The sequence below is a fragment of the Mustela putorius genome, unplaced genomic scaffold, assembly GCF_011764305.1.
Source record: "Mustela putorius furo isolate JIRA1106 unplaced genomic scaffold, ASM1176430v1.1 tig00537227_pilon_pilon_pilon, whole genome shotgun sequence".
In the NCBI taxonomy this organism is placed as follows: domain Eukaryota; kingdom Metazoa; phylum Chordata; class Mammalia; order Carnivora; family Mustelidae; genus Mustela; species Mustela putorius.
In genome coordinates this window covers 6,553,143-6,571,635 of record NW_025422368.1, presented here as the reverse complement: position 1 = coordinate 6,571,635, position 18,493 = coordinate 6,553,143, and the positions used below count along the sequence as shown (strand labels likewise).

At 57.3% G+C, this 18,493-nt stretch overlaps 1 protein-coding gene across 3 annotated transcripts; it reads left to right on the top strand.

Annotated features, from left to right (window-relative positions):
• Positions 1-4,839: 4,839 nt before the first annotated feature.
• CACNB3 (calcium voltage-gated channel auxiliary subunit beta 3) lies at positions 4,840-18,247 on the top strand. 3 transcript variants are annotated; one of them, XM_004778909.3, is made up of 13 exons: positions 4,840-4,991; positions 13,172-13,294; positions 13,508-13,630; positions 14,078-14,193; positions 14,363-14,427; positions 14,645-14,664; positions 14,870-14,950; positions 15,141-15,199; positions 15,347-15,456; positions 15,756-15,907; positions 16,115-16,210; positions 16,311-16,460; positions 16,887-18,247. In XM_004778909.3, exons 1-13 carry the CDS (start codon positions 4,986-4,988, stop codon positions 17,199-17,201), a joined length of 1,416 nt encoding a protein of 471 aa, XP_004778966.1. In that variant the 5' UTR covers positions 4,840-4,985; the 3' UTR covers positions 17,202-18,247. The 3 variants fall into 3 exon arrangements, with proteins under 3 accessions (XP_004778966.1, XP_004778965.1, XP_004778964.1); XM_004778908.3 differs by lacking the exon at positions 4,840-4,991 and adding an exon at positions 5,979-6,136; XM_004778907.3 differs by lacking the exon at positions 4,840-4,991 and adding an exon at positions 8,809-9,510.
• The last annotated feature ends 246 nt before the right edge of the window (positions 18,248-18,493 follow it).

Below are 18,493 nucleotides of genomic sequence, written 5' to 3'. Positions count from 1 at the left end.
CAAGAACATCCATAGCAATTTTATTCATTGCAGACAAAATTGGAGTCATCCTAAATGTCCAAGAGGAGAATGGATAAATAAGTAATGATATAATCTAACAATGGACTACTACACAGCATTAAAAGAGAGTGAACTGCTGAGAAATGCAACAATCTCAAGAATATAATGTCATGGGAAAGCCTCCAGATACAAAAAAGTACACACTGTATGATCCTTTTTCTTTGAAATTCAGGAACAGGCAAATCCTGATAAGAGACTGAACAGCCTTTGCCACTGGGAGCTGACAGGGCGGGAGGAAAGCCCCTGGGCTGGGGAATGTCATAAACCTTGACACAGATATAGAGATACACAGGCCAAAAAAAAAAAGATCATTGAGTTATACATTTAATACTTTTGCTTTTTATACAATTGTTAGCTGTCCATTTTTTTTAAGTTAAGGAAAGGGGTGCCTGGGTGGCCCAGTGGGTTAAAGCCTCTGCCTGCAGCTCAGGTCATGATCCCAGGATCCTGGGATCAAGTCCTGCATTGGGTTCTCTGCTCAGCAGGGAGCCTGCTTCCCCCTCTCTCTCTCTCTCTGCCTGCCTCTCTGCCTACTTGTGATCCCTGTCAAATAAATAATAAATAAAATCTTTAAAAAAAAAAAAAAGATGCTTACCCTTAAAAAAAAAAAGTTAAGGAAAAAATCTGAAAGGATCACACAAAAAGTATTAATAGTGTTATTTTCTGGGTGCTGGGAATGCTGTTTGGATTTATTTTGTCATGTTCTTTATCTGTACTTTTAATTTTCTACAATACATAAGTACTCCTTCTGTAATAATAAAAGGCTATTTTTTAAAGGGCATTCCAAATACTCCATAATATTATTCATGCTGTCTGGCAAGGGCGGGTGTTGGGGGGAGTGGGAGGCAGAGGAGGTGGGGAGGGCTGAGGGGGGGGTGCTGCAGAGGAGGAGGAGGGCGGGGGCAGCCAAGAGACTTACTTGCTGAATTATTCCTAAAGGAGAGAGGGGTGTGGCCACACAAATTACAGAGGAATGAAGTACTAATCACTATGGCATCCGGGTGTGGGGACTTTTGAGGAGAAATCTCCAGGGCTGAGCACATGGAAGGTCAGCGTGGAGCTGAGGATCCAGCCCACACAGGGTAATGGAAAGAACCCAGGAGGTAGAATCTGAAAGATCTGGGTCTGACGCTCCATCAACCATGGACGGACTGTGGCCTTTCGAAAGTCATTTGGCCCCAGACGTGGAAAGACTAAGAGCTGGTCACAGTGCGGGTTCTGTCCACCGCCTGCTGCTTCCTTGCACATGACAGGCTCACCCAAGAATAACAACTAACATTTCCGTAGCGATTTCCATTTTATGAAATACAATCGTTCCTGTCGAATTCTCACAGAACCTCTCCTTAAGCAAGCATTGTCCTTTCCCCTTTTTAAAGGTAAAAAACAACACCGCCACAACTCCGTTTCTGAGATACTAAGCGGCTTGCCCACAACTACTAAGTGACAGAATTAGAACGTGCCCTCTGGTTTTCAGTCTCCAAGCCCTGTCTTCTTTGCACCACAGCCAGCCAGCCAGCTTACCCGGGACTCCTGAGCCTAGCTGCACAGTCCCTGTGTTCCCAGCACTGGCACAGCACTGCTCCCAGCAGCTCTGCACTCTCCATTCTCAGCAAGATGTCATTTCCCAGGGAGGGAGGGAGGGCTCTGCAGAGAGCATCCCCGAATGACCTAATACCCTTCCTGGTGCTGACTCCAGGTCAAAGAAGGATCCAGACTCCTTCTGGCTCTGTGTTAGCCAGATGTGCGTCGGCAGTCGCTGGGGTCAACTGCCTTCCAATCTCACTGCCCAATCTGGCTTCAGGGCAGCTGTCGACTCCCTCGGCCCTCCGGATTCCTGAGGAAGGGCCACAACTGTTTGCCAGCCGTCTTCCCTCCTCCCCAGGAGGCTTCTCCCCAAGAGCTCGAGGCTGTACCTCCTCTTCTCTACCCAGTTCCCGCCTCTCCTTCATACCCCCATCTCTCATGCCCCTTGGAGCTGGTGAAGAAGCAGTGAGCAGCAGAGAGAAGAGATGGGGGACCCAAGGGGCAGCAGCTATGAGCGGTTAACATTATTCTCTCTTCAATAATTCATTCCATGTCCTCATTCTGAGCTTGCAATGGGTACCCCACTGGGATCTGTAAATTGAGAGGGGTGGCAGTCGCAAGGGGCAGAGGGCTAGTGAGAATAAGCAGAAGGGTACCTTCTAAGCCTTCTCAAGGCCATCTTCATCCCCTTGCTGGCAGACCCTCCTCCTAAGGGATGCCCATGTCCCTTTTGCCCCAGACTTTTGAAAGCCCTGGGATGTTTCAGCTGCCCCTGCTTGGGGAACTCTCCCGGCAAAGAGCTCTGACCATTTAGGCCAGTAATCTGAGTCAAACATTTCAGACCGCCTCCCAGGGATTCCCACCCCCACCCATCTCTTCTCAACCCCAGCTTCCATGGCTAACCTCTGATGTTTACAAAGCTCATAAACATGTGGAAGTGAAGGAAGGATTTGAACTGGCCCCTTGGGGTGCACTGTGATTCAGAGTCCTAAAGTATTGAGGGTTTTGGCAAGAGAAGAGAAAGCAAGGGAGGTGTAGGCCAGGCTCCCTTCCCCAGGCTACCCTAGGGATCCTGCTGCTAATCCCCCTTCCTCCACCTGCCACAGCCCTGCCGTTCTTCTCCTGTCCTAGCCTCCTTCCCCACTCCTGCTCATCCTGGGGAAGGGGAATCACCAATCACACGCAGTGGATTTGGAGGGTAACTGAGATCTAAAAATAAACCAGCATGTACCAAGCGCGTGCCAGGTGCCAGGCTGAGCCAGACTCTGGGTAGCAAGAGAACGAGAGCGATGCTCCTCAGCCCTCTCACCTCCCCTCCTTCCTGGGTACAAGAAGGAAACCCCAAATCCACAGAGCAGTCACACTGCCTGTGCCAGAGCTGGCAAGAGTTGGGTCTCCAAGCCATAACTAAGAGACCAGTCTCTCCAGAGAGGCCTGGTGTGGGAAGGAAGGTTCAGTCTTGCTGGGCACTGTCAGCAAGAAACCCTTCAGACATATTTATAGCAAATGCTGCGTCAGGGGATGGAGAAGAGAAGTGCCTAGATGCATCAAATATCACCATGGGCCTAGAGGTGGTGGCCGGGGAGAGAAGAAAAGAGGTTGCAGCAGAAGGGATCGAGGTGGGCTGTTAGAGGAACTTCCCCAGAGTGGTAGACAGAATTGGCAATTGGGGATTCCCTGTGGCAGCTACCCCCATGGAGCTTTCTCAGAAGAGTTGGGAAGACCCTTTTTGGTCTCAATAGAATAGATATAAAGAGAATGTATGTGCACAAAAACTAACCAGAAATGTGAGCAGAGGCCCCAGCCATATATGCCAAGGTCCCAAGGCCCTGGGAGTCTGGGAGGTCACAGAATATGGTGAGCTAACCCCAGAGAGATGGGTTAAAGGCTGTGTGTGAAGTCCTGGGGGCCTGTACCTGGGAGCTGAGGACCTGAAGGGCCCAGCTAAGGCGTGGCTACCAGGAGTGTGTCCAGTCTGGGGTCTCCCTTTAGCAAGGTGCCAGATACTGCGAGGTCAGAGCCAGAGATGGCGGACCCAAAGCAGGCAGAGCGGGGAGCAAGAGGGTGTGGGGCCTGCACTGGGCCCGAGAGGGACAACCCTGCAAGTCATCTCAACAGAGCGGGTGGGACAATTTCGGGGGCCTGCAGGCTGGGCTCCCAGCTCTAGTTCTGAGGTTCCTACCTTCTCTCTGTGTCAGAAGGGAGAGGGGTGTGGTCCAGCAGCTGGAGTGAAAGTAAGAAAGAGTGAAGAGTGCAGAGTTATCCCGAGTCACCTCAGAGTCCCTCTGATAGGCTCAGAGAGAAGTCATTGATATTTCTATTTTAAAATAAGGGGTGGAGAGAGAGATGGTGTTCTAAGCAGTAGGTTCTGGGAGAGTGGAGGTGGGGGGGGGGGACCGGGAAAGCCAGGGACAATGCTTGCCTTGGCTGGCACTCCCACCACCCCCCTTTCCCATATGGAAACTTAAGCTGCCCGGAGGCTCAGAGGAGCTAGTCCATTAGCTGTGGTCAGCAGGGGTGTGTGTGTGTGGGGGGGGGGGGGCTCTCTCCCTCCAGGTCTTATTGCCAAGTGAAAAGCAAAGCTCTGCTCCATCTATTAAAGCCAAAAAAACAAAACCTATCAAAAAAAAAAAAAAAACCTCCATGCACATTTTAATAACACACACGACCTCTTTGTCTCCTCTGAATAGTTAAAGCTGAGTAACTTGAGGGTGGGTGGTGGGTAGGAGATCCTTGGACCCCCTGGACTAGACCACGGAGGGAGGGGAGGAGGTGCCCTCGAAAAGCACTTTCCAGGTTAAGTCCAGCCTGAGGAGGAGCTAGGGGTGGAGAGAGGAGAATTGCTTTTCCCCGATTTAGCTCTTTCTGGAATGGGGGCAAGTGGAGGGTCAGCTGAGCAGAGAGGGAGAGAAGTCTTCCAAGATCCCCAGGGGAAGGAAGGATTGGGGAGGGGTTCCAGGATTCCCCCCACCCCGCCCCTCCCAGGGAAAGGAATGCAAAAGAAGGGCTGAGGAGGGCTGGTGGAGTGCCCTTGATCTTAAGGGGCAGAGTTTTAGGTGGTGCGAGGGGAAGTTAGGAACTCCTGTCAGCATCAGGCCGCCCCCTCCCCTTTAGTCACCGTCTTTGGTATACACAAGAGTCCAGCCTGGGGGTGCTGGGGGTGTGGAGGGACCAATGAGAAGCTGATCCGCTTAGAAGGGTGCAGGAAGAGAGCCGGCTGGGGCTACACCCCCGCTCCCCCCTTCCCCCGCCAGAACTTGGGCTTGTCCTGTTTGACGTGCCCGCCCAAGGGGGCGGAGGGGGTACTGACCGGAGCAGCGGTCCCGCGACTCTGGACTCCCAGCATCCCAGGCCTGGCCGGGAAGCTGCTGGGCTCAGCGGGGGCGCCCCTGGAGACCAATATGGAGGTAGGAGCTGTTTAAGGCCCCAGAGAAGCCAAGTGTCTCCAAGGAATCCTACGGGGGTGGAGATAGGCTGCAGCCTGGAGTTCCACCCTGGGGGTCCGATCAGTTGGGACCGCAGTTCCTAGAAAGAGAAGGAGAGGGGTTTGTCCTAGACTTCGGTGGGGGGTCTGGCTGCGGGCTGCGCCCCCTCCGCTCCCGCTAGCGCAGCGCCTCCTGCTGGCAGCGCGGGCCCCCAGCCGCGCAACAGACTGGACCCCCCGGCGGATGCCGCCACCTGGAGGGCGTGTGCGGCCACCCGGCGAGTGAGCCTAGGGGGCGCTGCAGCCAGCCCGGGAGGAGCGGCCTTGCCTCGCCTTGCCCCGCGCCTTCGGGGCCTGAGTCCCGGGGCGCCACAACCCGGCAGAGAAGGGAGATCGAGAGACTCCCGGGCGCGCTGGAGACACAGGGTCGGGGACGGGTGGCAGCACGTGGCTTCCCCTGAACGCGGAGGGGGCGCCTTGCTGCGGGGGCCAGCGAGCCGCACTCGGACATTCCTCCCTGCGCTCCTTTCCCCTGCTGAGGTCGGAGTAGAGCCCGGGCGCTTGGATTCCTCGAGCGCACGGAGCCGGGGTCGGGAGGGACCAGAACCTTCCGCCCAGACCTCCGGAATCCGGGCGAACCCGGAGCGACTCCCGCCCTTCTGCCTGCGGCAGCGGGAGCTCCTGAGCCCCTACCTTTGGACGGGGGGGCTTGAGGAGGAAGGAGGAGGCGGAGAAGGGAGGAGAGATGGGGGGGGGTGGTGGTAGAAGGACAGTGAGAGGCACGAAGATAAACGGAGAACGCGGGCCGCGGAGAGGAAGAAGAGATGGATATGGAGAGAGCAGCACTGAAAGGCAACGGGAGAGGGAGAGTGACAGAGGCGGCGAGGAGGGGAGGGAGAGGGAGGGAAGGGTGGGGGGAAGGGGGAGGGAACCCAGAGACAGGGACGCGAGCCGGCGGCGAGCCAGGCGGGCGTGGGGCGAGGCCAGGCGTGCAGGCGGGAGCCAGTGTGCAGAGCGGCGGCCGGGTCCTGCTCCAGCCTCGGAGCCCCTGGCCCGGGGGAGGGGGAAAGGCCGCTAGCCCGGTCTATGTCTTTTTCTGACTCCAGTGCTACCTTCCTGCTGAATGAGGTAAACGCGGGGGCCCCTCCCCAGTGGGTGGGAGGAGAACCCCACTCCAAGCTAGGAAGAGGGCCTTCATTTGGGGGAGACTGCAGTGATGGGGAGGGAGGAAGGTCGAGGAGGTGAGGCTAAGGGTGGAAGAGGCGTGCAAGGAAGGAGGGAGCAACCAGAGCTGGGATTGGGACGGGAGAGGAAGACTGCCTGGGGAGCCAGAAAAGGGGCTAGATGAGAGGATGGAGATAAGAGGGATCCACCGAGCTCCCCTGGTGCCCCTCTCCAGGCTCCCTGAGGGCAGCCTAGCAGCTAGAATGCTCGGGGTTTGGCTTGGTCTGGATCTTAAAGACTGCTGGAGAGAAGGACTTCCCAGAGGTACTAGCTCCTGACTCAGTTTCCCACTCAATGCAGAAGGATTAGGATCTGTCCAGCTTCCTGGTGCACTTATAGAAGAAGCTAGAATGTCTTCTGGAGGCTCTCAAGAAGTCCAGCTCCCAAACCTGGCTGGTTATCCAGGCTTCCCTGCTTGCCTGTCCCCCACCCCCCAATGTCCTGCGTCCATGCCTTGGCTACTGCCAAGCTGTTAGCTGCCAAGCTAACAGCTCTCTCCTAGAACGAAGAGAGTAGGAATCCTCTCCTCGAATCCTTTTTGTGCCATCTCCCTCGCCTCTTATGCTCAGCCACGGAAAAGAAAAGGGGTTAGGGCCCCATGGATGCTGACAGGCGCATGTCTTGTTTCAGGATAGGAAACTGGCATGGCATGAGAACAGGAGCATGCAGGTGTGGGTAAGGTGAGAAATGGAAGGGGGCATTGAGTAGTAACTCAGAGATAAGGAAAGAGAGCAGTTCTGAAGCTCCTGCAAGACCCAAGGGATGGGCCCAGGTATGAAAAACTTGAAATCGTATACCCCCGGGGCAGTTGGCATGGCAACTCGCTCCTCAGAAACCAACTTAGACACCACTGTCCCAGATGGGGATGAAGACAAGATGTGTGAGGAAGAAGTGAAAGTGATGGCAGATCTGCTGTGTTACCATAACCCCCGGGACTCCCTGGTGGCGGAAAGAGTCCCGAAAGGAGAGACCAGGAGAGAGTAGATTCAGGGGACAGGAAGGGAAGCAGATGTCTCAGCAGCTGTCTTCATTGGAATCATCTTCCAGTAGAGAGAGCGCCTGGAAGGCCCTATTCTTTCATGCCTCCTTTCTGCCCTTCTGGAAAAACAGAAGGAATTGAAGAGGCAGAGAATAAAAAAGGAGGATCTGAGGAATTCTGAGGAACTGGAAGAGGGCACGAAAGTGAAAAGAACTGTGTCTGGGAACCGGCACTGCCAAAGAACCCAATGTATAACCACCCCCAAAGGGTGCTGGACTCTGCAGAGGGAACTGAGACAGCCGGGTTCTCCCCCGCACCCCACATCAGTTCTTGCCAGGCCGTAGGGCTCCAACAAAGTTGTCTGTCAAATCCAGCGGGAGGAAGAAGCTAAGCAGAACTGGGCTGCACCACTCACAGGGGTAGACAGACTAAAGGCAGACTAAAGATAGTCTTAAGATGAGGCCCCTTCTCTCCTTCTTTCTTAGCAATGGAATATGAACAAGGGACATAAATGGGGCAGCCAATTGGGTTGGGTGTTCTTCCTCTCCCCTGAGCACAGTGCTTCCCCCCTAGACCTCATCAGACCCTGTCAGTTTCCATCTTCTGACTCCCCTATAGCTCAGGAAGGTAAAGCGAGGAGCAGATCCCAATTCACCCTCCTGGGTGTGAGAAACTGGGACTGGAGAAGGACTGAGATCAAAGGGCTCCCAGTGTAACCCCTTTTCTATCTCACATCCCCAGAGGGGAGTGGTCGTGTCCAGAAGGGTGGCAGTTAGGTAATCCAAATTCGAAGGAACAGTATTGCTCAGGAGGTAGAAGAAAGGAAGAAGCTCAAATGGGTGGATCTTTGGGGAAGTTTACTCAAGATGAGGGCGGGGGCTCTGTCTCTCACCTCACAGCTTGGTGCTCCTGGGAAGGAGACTGACTGGTACAGAGTGGCACTGAGGCTCCAACCCAGATACCGGCGACCCCAGCTCCATCCCTTCTCTAAAGAGGCCTTACACTAGTGATTCCATCGTCTTGCCCCCCCACCCCCACCGCGTCCTAACCCCATGTGGCCAGGATCTCACCTTCTGTCCCAGCCCTGACAGTCCCCCTACCTCCACCCTCCGGTTTCTTTCCTCCTCCCCTTAGGCTCACATAAAACAGCCCCTCCCTCCCCCAGTTCCCACGGATGCCTTGGCACCGCCTGGCTCAGTCCTTGGCAAGGAAGTGAGGAAGGGAACCCCCATCCCGGCCATACTAGGATGGAATCCGATCGCGCAACAGGTGTGGGGCGGCCGGACCCAAAACCAACCCCTTTGCACCGGTTGGGCGACAAGGCCCTTTGCTGCAGGATCCCAGCCCTGAGGGGGACAAGCACCTGTTGGGGTAGGGGCTACTTTCACGGCATTGGCCAGGGGTCGCCAAACCCACTCCTCCCCGGGACCACTGCGGGGGTTTGCTTTCCGAGTCTCTGGACCGCCTGGGCCCAGATCCGCCGCCCTCTCACCTGGGTCCCTCCCCCATTGACCGCGGGTCTCCCCGCCCCCGCCCCGCCTCTCCTATCTCCCCCAGTCTCCCCAATTTCCTGTCTCTCCCCGCCTTTCTCCCTCTGCCTCGACCCCTCCTTTCTCTGCCTCCTGCCTCCCCGCAATCAGCGCCCTCAGCTTTCTCGGCTCGGGTACCATCTCCGCGCCCCCTCCCCTCCCCCGCTCCAGCCCTTTGTTTCCCGGCGGAGTATTTCCTGGGTTGCTGAGCGTCTCTGTCTCCGCATCTCTCCTCGCCCCGCCTCCTCTGAGCCCGGATCCGCCCCGCCCGCAGTCTCTCCTCCCCTTCCTCCCCGCCGCCCCTGTGCCCCATAGGTGCTTGGGGACCCACCTTCTCCCCGGCTGCGGCCGGCCACCCTCTCCCGGCCCGGTCTCGGGCTCCCCGGGTGGCCGGCGCCCCCCGCCGCCGCCCTCGCCAGCTGCCGGGGAGGGGGTCAGGTGGGCGGGCACTATTGTTGTAGGAGCCGGCGCCAGATTCCTCAGCCGCGCTCGGGGTGGGACCGGCAGGGTTTGGGGGGGTGGGGTGGGGGGAGCGTTGATTTGAGCTCCGAGCAGCTGGTCTTCGCGGCTCGCTCTCTCCTTCGCGCTCTCTCGCTCTCCGCCGCCGCCCGCAGGGCTGCGGGGCTCGGCGGCATCTCTCGGGCGCGGCCCGCTGTCCTCGCCCCTGCCTCCGGGCTGCCCCCGCCCCCGGCGCCGCGCGCTTCCCCCCCCACCCGGACTCCCCCATGTATGACGACTCCTACGTGCCCGGGTTTGAGGACTCGGAGGCGGTGAGTGCCCACGGTGAGGGTGGGGGTGGGGACGTTGGGGTGACTCGTCTTCTCCCTTGGACCCTTCCCCAGTTCAGGACTTTGACAAACGCCTCAGTGGAGGGGCAGGGCGTGCAGGGGCTGGGGGGCGCTCCTGGAAAGTGGGGACAGGGGTTTTCGTGCCCAGGGCTTCTCAGGACCTCAATTCTAGACCAAGGGGTATATAGGGTGTGTGCGAGGTGGGGGTAGTGTGGGGGAAAGGCTCAAGCAGGTGTCCAGAGCCCAGGACTGCAGGGTAGAAGGAGGAAGGGCTGGAGGCTGAGGGCACAGAGGCTGTAGAGAGGGCACACGCAGTGTCTCAAGTTCCCAAAGGAGGATTGAGGGGGTCAGAACACAGAAGCTATAGGAGAAGCTGGGGCTCTCTTGGGGGAGGACCATTCAGACCTCCTATGCTTCAAGGGAAGGACAAATTTAGAGAGCCTAGGAGAACATCCAAGAGTCAGGTCCCAGACTCAGAAGGGTCATAAACTTGAGGACCTCCCTTATTCCCTTCTGCTCCCATCCCTGAGCATTGCCGTTTCCTCAACCTGCGTGGAGCCCAGCTTCTCTCCCAGGCTGGAAACTAGGCACCAGCACATGGGTGGGCCAGCTGACTGAGCCCTGTCTATTCCACACCTCCTGCTGAGGCCTCCTCAGAGCAGTGGGCTTCCTGAGCTCCTGCTCAGCATGGAGGGCCTGGGGGTGAGGCCAGAGGGGCTGAGGGACTGGGGATGGAGAGGAAGCTCTTTGCTCAGAGAACTAGGCAACTGATAAATATTTAATTCTCCTCTTTGCTTTTATCTCCTGACCCACTGAGACAAATCAGCTCATTAGGCAGTGATTCCCGGAGCTCAGGGAGCAGGGAGAGTGCCTGGAAAGATGGGGCAAGGATGGGGAACAGCTTCGTAGTCCCTTCCCTCAAAGCTCCTGCATGAAGGCCTCCTTTGGAGAGGACCCCTGGATGGCTTGGAAGAGGTCCCTGAGAGGGGTGAAGGGTCAAAAGAGCAGCGTTTGCATTTTCTTCCATCTCTTGCTGCCAAGTCCAGGATACAGGAGTTCTAGGGTAGAGTAGACAGCTATCAGTCCTTTTCTGGGACTGGGCTCCTGCTGGGCCCAATTTCCCCACTGGGCCTCAGGGGCTAATTACATTGCAGCTAGAGCAGATGACTTGCAAGGCTCTGGTGGACACCTCTTTCTGACAGTTGAAGGGACAGCTGGCATGGCCCAGGGTGCCAAGGTGAGCTTGCAGTTGAACCTCTCCGAGGGGCTGGAGGGCCCTAGAAGGTTCCTTCCCAGCCCTGGTGAGATGGCAAGGGCTATTGCGAGGTAAAGACTGACATGTGGCTGGTGTTGGGGCAGGCCTCTTGCCCCCTCACTGGCTCAGCACCCCTTGCTGGTTCCCGGATCACCCTCCCCCCACTTCCCTTTCTCTTGCCTTGCTCCTTGCTCTCCCTGAGGCCCCCTTTGAAGCAGTAGGAGGGAGATCAGGCTCTAAATAAATCCACCGGCTCATCTCCCTCCTCTCCTTCCCCCGTGCCAGGCAAGAGTGGAGCGGCAGCCTGCCCACACACTCACCAGGCAAGGGGGGCAACACCAGGGCACTGTGCCAACTCCTGGCAGCTCCAGAAGTACTGAGCCTCTGGCTGTTTGGGCCTAACAGGGGGTGAGGGCAGCAAGACCCCCCGAGCACACTTGGCAGGGCAGTCCTGGCCTCCCTGGTGGTACCCATGCAGGAGAGATGAGGGAGCTCTGAGGACTCGGGAATCATGGAGACGGGTTCCAGGCTGAGCACAACTCATTAAACATTAAGGGGGAGATCCAGTCCTTCCCATCCTGAGGTGAGAGGCCAGGTGTCCCAGATGGCCCAGGCAGGGACATTAAGATGATGAAATTAGGCCAAGAGACTGTGGGGCAGAGGGTAAAGGTCAGACTCCTCTTCTGGCGTAAGCCTGCATCTGATGTATACTCATCCAAGTGAGCGGTCATCCTGCCTTGTCCCTTGCCTCTCTTCCCACTGGCCCCTGTTCACCTTAGTCAGCTGTCTCTTAGGGCAGAGACTCCCGCAAAGAGGTCCCCCCACTCCAGTGACAGGGCGAAGCTTCTTCCCCAGGGCTCAGCTGCTCTTTATCCAGCCTTATTTTGTTCTCGAGAGATGGGGAAGAGCAGGCCGACTCTAGTCCTCCGTAAAATGAAAGCTTTTTCTCCATTGTGCTATCTTCATGCCTTCCATCTACCACAAACGTTGTCTTTAGCTGAGGCTCAGGGCCCTGGGCCGATAGCAAGCTGACCACTTCTTGTGGGGCTGGGCGGAGGGCATGGCTATATGTGTGTTTGTCTCCCCCGCTGAGAGTTTGGCTTCCGCGGCCTTCTGGAAGTGGTCATGCACGGTGGTCTTGAAGGAATGTTCTAAAACCCCTCCCCACCCACCCCACACACATTCCCACATGGACCCCTTATCTAGGGCCCTATCTTCTCTCTGCCACCTGCACCTCAGAACTGATGGAAGTACCACGTCAGGCTTCTGATCATAAAGACGTAGAAAACAACAGGTAGAAAGAGGTAGAAAACAAGAGATAGAAACCAAAAGATTCCCTTGGCTCTAGACTGGGGGGGAATCCCAGCCACCCTGACTTCTATCCTCCTGTCCTGAAGTCCAGCTTCCCTTGCTCATTTGTGCATCTCCCTTGGGGCCTCCCTCATATTGAGCTCTGCAACCCTCCAGATGTACCCCTTGCCCAAAGACCCTTCCAATGGGCAGGACTCAGAGACTCTCCTGGCTCAGGTTACCAGAGACCCTGTCCTGACATCCCCAGGGTCCTCGGCTGGGTTGCTTAGCACTTACAGGTCCTTCCTCTAGGGCTGATATCCCCTTGGGGAAGGGCTGGGGAGATGTAGGCCAGATGGTAGGCGTGGCCGAGCCTCACTGGGGCCCAGGGAGACAGCTTTGTGTTGTCTTCTCAGTCTGTGTCTTGTTTTCTGCCCACACCTGGCCAGTTGCCCCAGCAGGTGTGAGAGGAAAGAAAGTGGGGGCAGGGAGAGTAGAGAGGAAGTGACTTCCAGGAGTTGGCAGCTCTGTGTCCTCCTCTTCACCCTGGAAGAGTGGGCACTGGGGGAGATGAGCTCTGAGGGGGTGGATGGCTCTATCCTGACACTCAGGACCAGTGCCATGCCAACCAGAGTCTCTCGACTGTTCCCGGCTGACTGTACCCATGCCACGCATTTTAAAGGGATAAGGTCCAGGCTGCTTTGCAGGCTGATGTGAGCAAGAAGGCTGAGTCTTTTAGATTCAGAATCATCTCCGATATATCATCTTCAGCATATCTCCCTTCACTCTGCCCCAGAGGCCAGGGTAGAGAGGAGGAAAGGGAGGAAAGAGGAAAGTGAAAGCTCTATTCAAGGCTGCAGTATTAATAGGCTTTGGGGGGAGGGGCCCAGATCTTAGCACATATGGATAGGGCTGGCTTTCCTGCAGCCCAGAGGCACTGGGCCCTTCTTGGGGAGATGGAAGGGACCACTGCAGCCCAGCCGCCCGTGTGGACATGGACCGGCTAGGCTTAGTGGAGGCCCTGCTGTAGGGCTTAGAGTGTGCCTATAGTGCCCGTCACACCTGAGCCCAGGGGTCACAGCCTCTCCCCCCTGCCAGGGTTCAGCCGACTCCTATACCAGCCGCCCATCTCTGGACTCCGACGTCTCCCTGGAGGAGGACCGGGAGAGTGCCCGGCGGGAAGTGGAGAGCCAGGCTCAGCAGCAGCTTGAAAGGGCCAAGGTATCAACTCGGGTGGGCGGCCAGTCCAGGCTGGGTGGAAACTTGGGCTCAGCCCTCGGTCCCCAGGGGTCAGTGAACAGGATACTCATGAGTGCGCATGTGTGAGTGTCATGGGCGTTCTCTTGGGGCCTCCTCCCTGTACTGGTGGGGCACTGATGTTAGAAGGGGTGCTGTGAAGCCCCCCTCACTTGCAGTGATGGCCCAATTCCCTAGCACAAACCTGTGGCGTTTGCTGTGAGGACCAATGTCAGCTACTGTGGCGTGCTGGACGAGGAGTGCCCAGTCCAGGGCTCTGGAGTCAACTTTGAGGCCAAAGATTTTCTGCACATTAAAGAGGTGACCAACTCCAATCCCAGAGAGAAGCCACCTAATACCCCCGCTCTTGCCCTAGCTCCCATGCCTCTTACTTCAGTCTCAATCCATAAACAACTCCCCAGACTCTTCAGTTCTTACCCAGAACACACACCTGTATGCCCTTCATATCTAAAACCCAATCCCCGGGGCCTCCATCCTTCTGAGACCTGGCTTGGGCCTCCATCTCCAACTGTGTAAAGCGAGCAGTTAGATGAGTTGCCTCTTAGGTCCTCTGTGACGTCAAGGATGCCTCCCACCAAAATCTTGGGTGGCTCAAACCTGGTTGCCCTTCCCTCTGGTACCTTCTCCTGCCCCCCTCCCTTCATGCTGCCTTCCTCAGACCAGCTCTCTGAACGCCTCCCTGGCTCCTTCACACTGAAGAGTCAGGACTGAGGCCTGGGTGCCTCCTCTCACCACCCCTTCCCCCAGAAGTACAGCAATGACTGGTGGATCGGGAGGCTAGTGAAAGAGGGTGGGGACATCGCCTTCATCCCCAGCCCCCAGCGCCTGGAGAGCATCCGGCTCAAGCAGGAGCAGAAGGCCAGGTGAGAGCAGGGTTTGTGACTCTATGAACATAAACTCCTCATATCCTGAAGCTGACACACGTGCAGATATGCATGACGCACATCCCTTCCTCACTAAGATGTAAGGAAATGTATACAACTATTAAGTAACACGTAGAACATGCATACTAATTGGCCTCTCTGCTCTCAGGAGATCTGGGAACCCCTCCAGCCTGAGTGACATTGGCAACCGACGCTCCCCTCCTCCATCTCTAGGTAGCCTCCCCCTGACCCACTCATCTTGGGTAGGTGGGTGACTAAGACACAGGGGGGAGAGGGAGCAGTTCCCAGGTGAGCTGTGTGGGAAGGGGTTGGTGGAGGGACCAAAAGAGCTCAGAGAAACCGAGTGTCTCCCCCTGGGGAAGGGAATACCATACCCCCAGGGCCATTCCCCCTTCACCAACTTTAATCTTTTATTTCCTTTTCCAAAAAGCCAAGCAGAAGCAAAAGCAGGTGAGTCAAGGAAGGGATCTGGGCTGGGGTGGTGGGGAGCTCATGACTTATGGCTGTGGGGACAGGTTTTTGGGCAGTCGCTGTTGGAAGGTCAGGAGAGCAGAGAAGGGAGGGAGCCCAGAACTTCCAAATCTGCCCTGCACCAGGGAGGCATAGGACAGGCGAGAGGGCCACGGCCCTGCTTGACCTCAGGTCAATTCTGCAGGCAGAACACGTTCCCCCGTATGATGTAGTACCCTCCATGCGGCCTGTGGTGTTGGTGGGACCCTCTCTGAAAGGTTATGAGGTGAGAGAAGGTCCCTGTCGCCAAAGAGTTGCCTCTACCCAGCCTGCCACGGGAAGGCCTGAGGGATGGTGGGAGTGGGTGTTCTCTCTTCATCAGTTCTGTGTGTGGAGGGGGGCAGGCTCTAGGGCCATGCCTAGGGATGCTGGCTCCCAGTCAGTCACATGCCTTTCCCCTCACCCCTCCCACCCAGGTCACAGACATGATGCAGAAGGCTCTCTTCGACTTCCTCAAACATAGGTTTGATGGCAGGTGAGCTTCTCTGGCCTCAGGTGGCATCTCCTTCCAGGTGCCTGTAGCAAGATCTCCTCTAAAGAGAAAGTTAGTGGGACCTGGGTAAGGAGAGGCCTGAGGCTTGAAATTTAGAGGTGGGCTGTAATTCTCCACCCCCCACCCCAGGATCTCTATCACCCGAGTCACAGCGGACCTCTCACTGGCAAAGCGGTCCGTGCTCAACAATCCGGGCAAGAGGACCATCATCGAGCGCTCCTCCGCCCGCTCCAGCATTGGTGAGAAGCCCCAGTCTCTTGCTTCTCGGCCCGCTCAAGCATTCCTGAGACCCTTCCTCCTACCTTTCTCTTCCCTGGCACCTTGCAGTCTTGCCCAGCCTCTCCGCCTGCCCCAAGACTGGCGAGAACCACCCCAGTCAGCCCGGTTCCCTGTTTCTCTGCCTGCCCGGGGCCTTGAGGAATACCCTGTCTCTCCCATTCCTTCCCATCTACCATCCCGGAGAGCCCGCGGCCCCGCTGGAGGAAAACGTAGGTGTGGGCCCAAGGTGAGCGGTTCACCTTGCTTGCCCCCTCCACAGCGGAAGTCCAGAGCGAAATCGAGCGCATATTTGAGCTGGCCAAATCCCTGCAGCTGGTGGTGCTGGATGCCGACACCATCAACCACCCGGCGCAGCTGGCCAAGACCTCACTGGCCCCCATCATCGTCTTTGTCAAAGTGTCCTCCCCAAAGGTACGTCAGTGGTGGCTGCAGTGGAGGCCCACGGGGCTGCCCAGGTGCCATGTGGCGGCGCAGCTCTACCTGGTCCCTGCCCCAGGGCTCCTGCATTCCCTTCCCTTGCTGCCCCCTCTTGATGGCCCTCACCTGCTTCCAATACCGTATCCCAAGTGGGGAGACAGGCCCCAGGACTGGGCCCAGCTCTGCCCATTCCAACCTTAGGTCCTCCAGCGCCTCATCCGCTCCCGGGGCAAGTCACAGATGAAGCACCTGACCGTACAGATGATGGCTTACGATAAGCTGGTCCAGTGCCCACCGGTGAGTGCCTGTGCCGGCGACTGCTGGAGAAGTACTGGAGATGGGTGGAGGGCTGCTACTGAGAGGAAGCCAAGCTCACTGCTTTCCCTCTCCTTCCCAGGAGTCATTTGATGTGATTCTGGATGAGAACCAGCTGGAGGATGCCTGTGAGCACCTGGCGGAGTACCTAGAGGTCTACTGGAGGGCCACCCACCACCCAGCTCCTGGCCCTGGGCTTCTGGGCCCTCCTAGTGCCATCCCCGGACTTCAGGTACCCATTTCCAGTGGGCACAGGTGTTCAGGCTAAGCCAGCCAAAGCACTGCCCCCTCCTGGCCCAGAGAACCGTCCTTGGCCTCCAGCTCGAGGGCTGAAGGATCAGAGAACTCAGCTCTGCTGTACAGAGCTGGGGCAGATGGGCAAAGGAACTTCCTGATGAGAGGGAAGAAATCAAGGAGATGGGTAATCTGAGGTCACTGTTCTGAGCTCGGAAGAAACATACTCCTTCTCTTAGTCTGTCTTGAAGGCAGAGCCTGAATTCTGCAGGAGTCCAAAGCTGCTTCTCCTTCCTTGGACCATTTCCTATATCCGGGAACTGAGGGTTGATGGGGGGAGACTCCCCACCCCCACCCTGCTAGAGGTCGGGGGAGCCTAGGTGAGGTTAACCCCATATACTTAGAGCTGTTGTGTTGCCCCCAGAACCAGCAGCTGCTGGGGGAGCGCGGCGAAGAGCACTCACCCCTGGAGAGGGACAGCTTGATGCCTTCAGATGAGGCCAGTGAGAGCTCCCGCCAAGCCTGGACAGGTTCTTCACAGCGCAGCTCCCGCCACCTGGAGGAGGACTATGCCGACGCCTACCAGGACCTGTACCAGCCGCACCGCCAGCACACCTCGGGGCTGCCTAGTGCTAACGGGCATGACCCCCAAGACCGGCTCCTCGCCCAGGACTCGGAGCACAACCACAATGACCGGAACTGGCAGCGCAACCGGCCCTGGCCCAAGGATAGCTACTGACCGCCTCCCACTGCCCTCCCCTGGTGGGCGCAGGGATAGCTGGCTGGGGGGCCCACTCCAGGCAGGTTGGAGGTAGACTGGCAGTAGGCTGGCACTAGGTTCAGCCCCCACAACCCCCTGCCCAGCCCCAGCTCCAGGGCTGCCTGTGGTCCCAAGGTTCTAGGAGAAGCAGGGAGCCCCCTTACCTCCTGGGAACAGTGACCCCCCCTAGGCTCCCATTCCAGGTACTAGCTGTGTGTGCTGCACCCCTGGCACCTTCCTCTCCTGCACAAGAAGCTGCCCCACTGGGCAGTGCCCTCAGGCCAGGATCCCCTTCACAGGGGCCTTCCCACCAGACTCAGGGAAGGGATGCCCCCTCCAAGGGACAAGAGGGTGGGGGTGTGGACAGCATGGCATGCGGCAGAAACAAGGTCCCTGAGCGGCCACGAGTCCTAATGGTCAAGGGACTCAGGGGTTGTGCTTTGTGGTTCGAGGTACTCCACTCACCTCACTACCACACATTAGAAACGAGACAATCAGAGCCCAACAAGGTGATACTCCTGTCCATCAGCTGGAGTGGGGCACCCACACACGAGGCCAGAGCAGCAGGCAGGCGAGGCTGGGGCCAGTGGCTCCCCAGCTCACCTGCCAGGAAAGCTTCTTGACATCTGCCAGCACCAGAGACCGGAGCATGGTCAAGCCCAACGGGTGGCGGGCAGGAGCCAAGCTGGGTTGAGGCTTTGGGAAGGGAGGGCGTGTGTAGCGGAGGACGTATGGAACAGCTTTGGGGGCCTCCGTGTCCCCCTCATTCTTTTGCTCTTGCATCCTGTCCTTTCTGTTCTTGGCCCTCATGCCTCCTGGGGAATATGGGCCCAACTTTATTTGCTGATTCATAGCTGCTGCTTGTTAAGTTAGGGTTAGGTGGGGAGAGAGGGACACAGTGGACAGCCCCCAGAGGCCCTGTCTACCCGACTACCCTTGCCTTATGGCTCTAGTGTGTGACCTACAGAGCATGTTCCACAAGACCCCCACCTCACTGTCATCACTAATAAACACCATGCACAGTCTGGTGGGCTCCTGTTCTGTCTGCCGGCTCATAGGGCCGGGTTCGTCGGAGGAGATAAACACGTCTCCTGGGCCTTTTCTCTCACAAAGGAGCCACTGAGTGGGAAGGGAACAAGGCCGGAGCTGGCAGGGAACCCAATGCTCCCAGGCAACCCCCCGACACCCAGGTACCAGAAGGAAAGCACTCGGCAGCACAGAAGGGACCTGTCCAGGGAGGTGGGAAAGAAGAGGCTTAGTCATAGCCTTAC

Coding starts and splice junctions, on each gene's coding strand:
- CACNB3 (XM_004778907.3), top strand. CDS start 9,466: ATGTATGACGACTCCTACGTGCCCGGGTTTGAGGACTCGGAGGCG. Junction 9,511..13,171: donor GGTTTGAGGACTCGGAGGCG/GTGAGTGCCCAC, acceptor CCCCCCTGCCAG/GGTTCAGCCGACTCCTATAC. Junction 15,200..15,346: donor AAACATAGGTTTGATGGCAG/GTGAGCTTCTCT, acceptor CCCCCACCCCAG/GATCTCTATCACCCGAGTCA.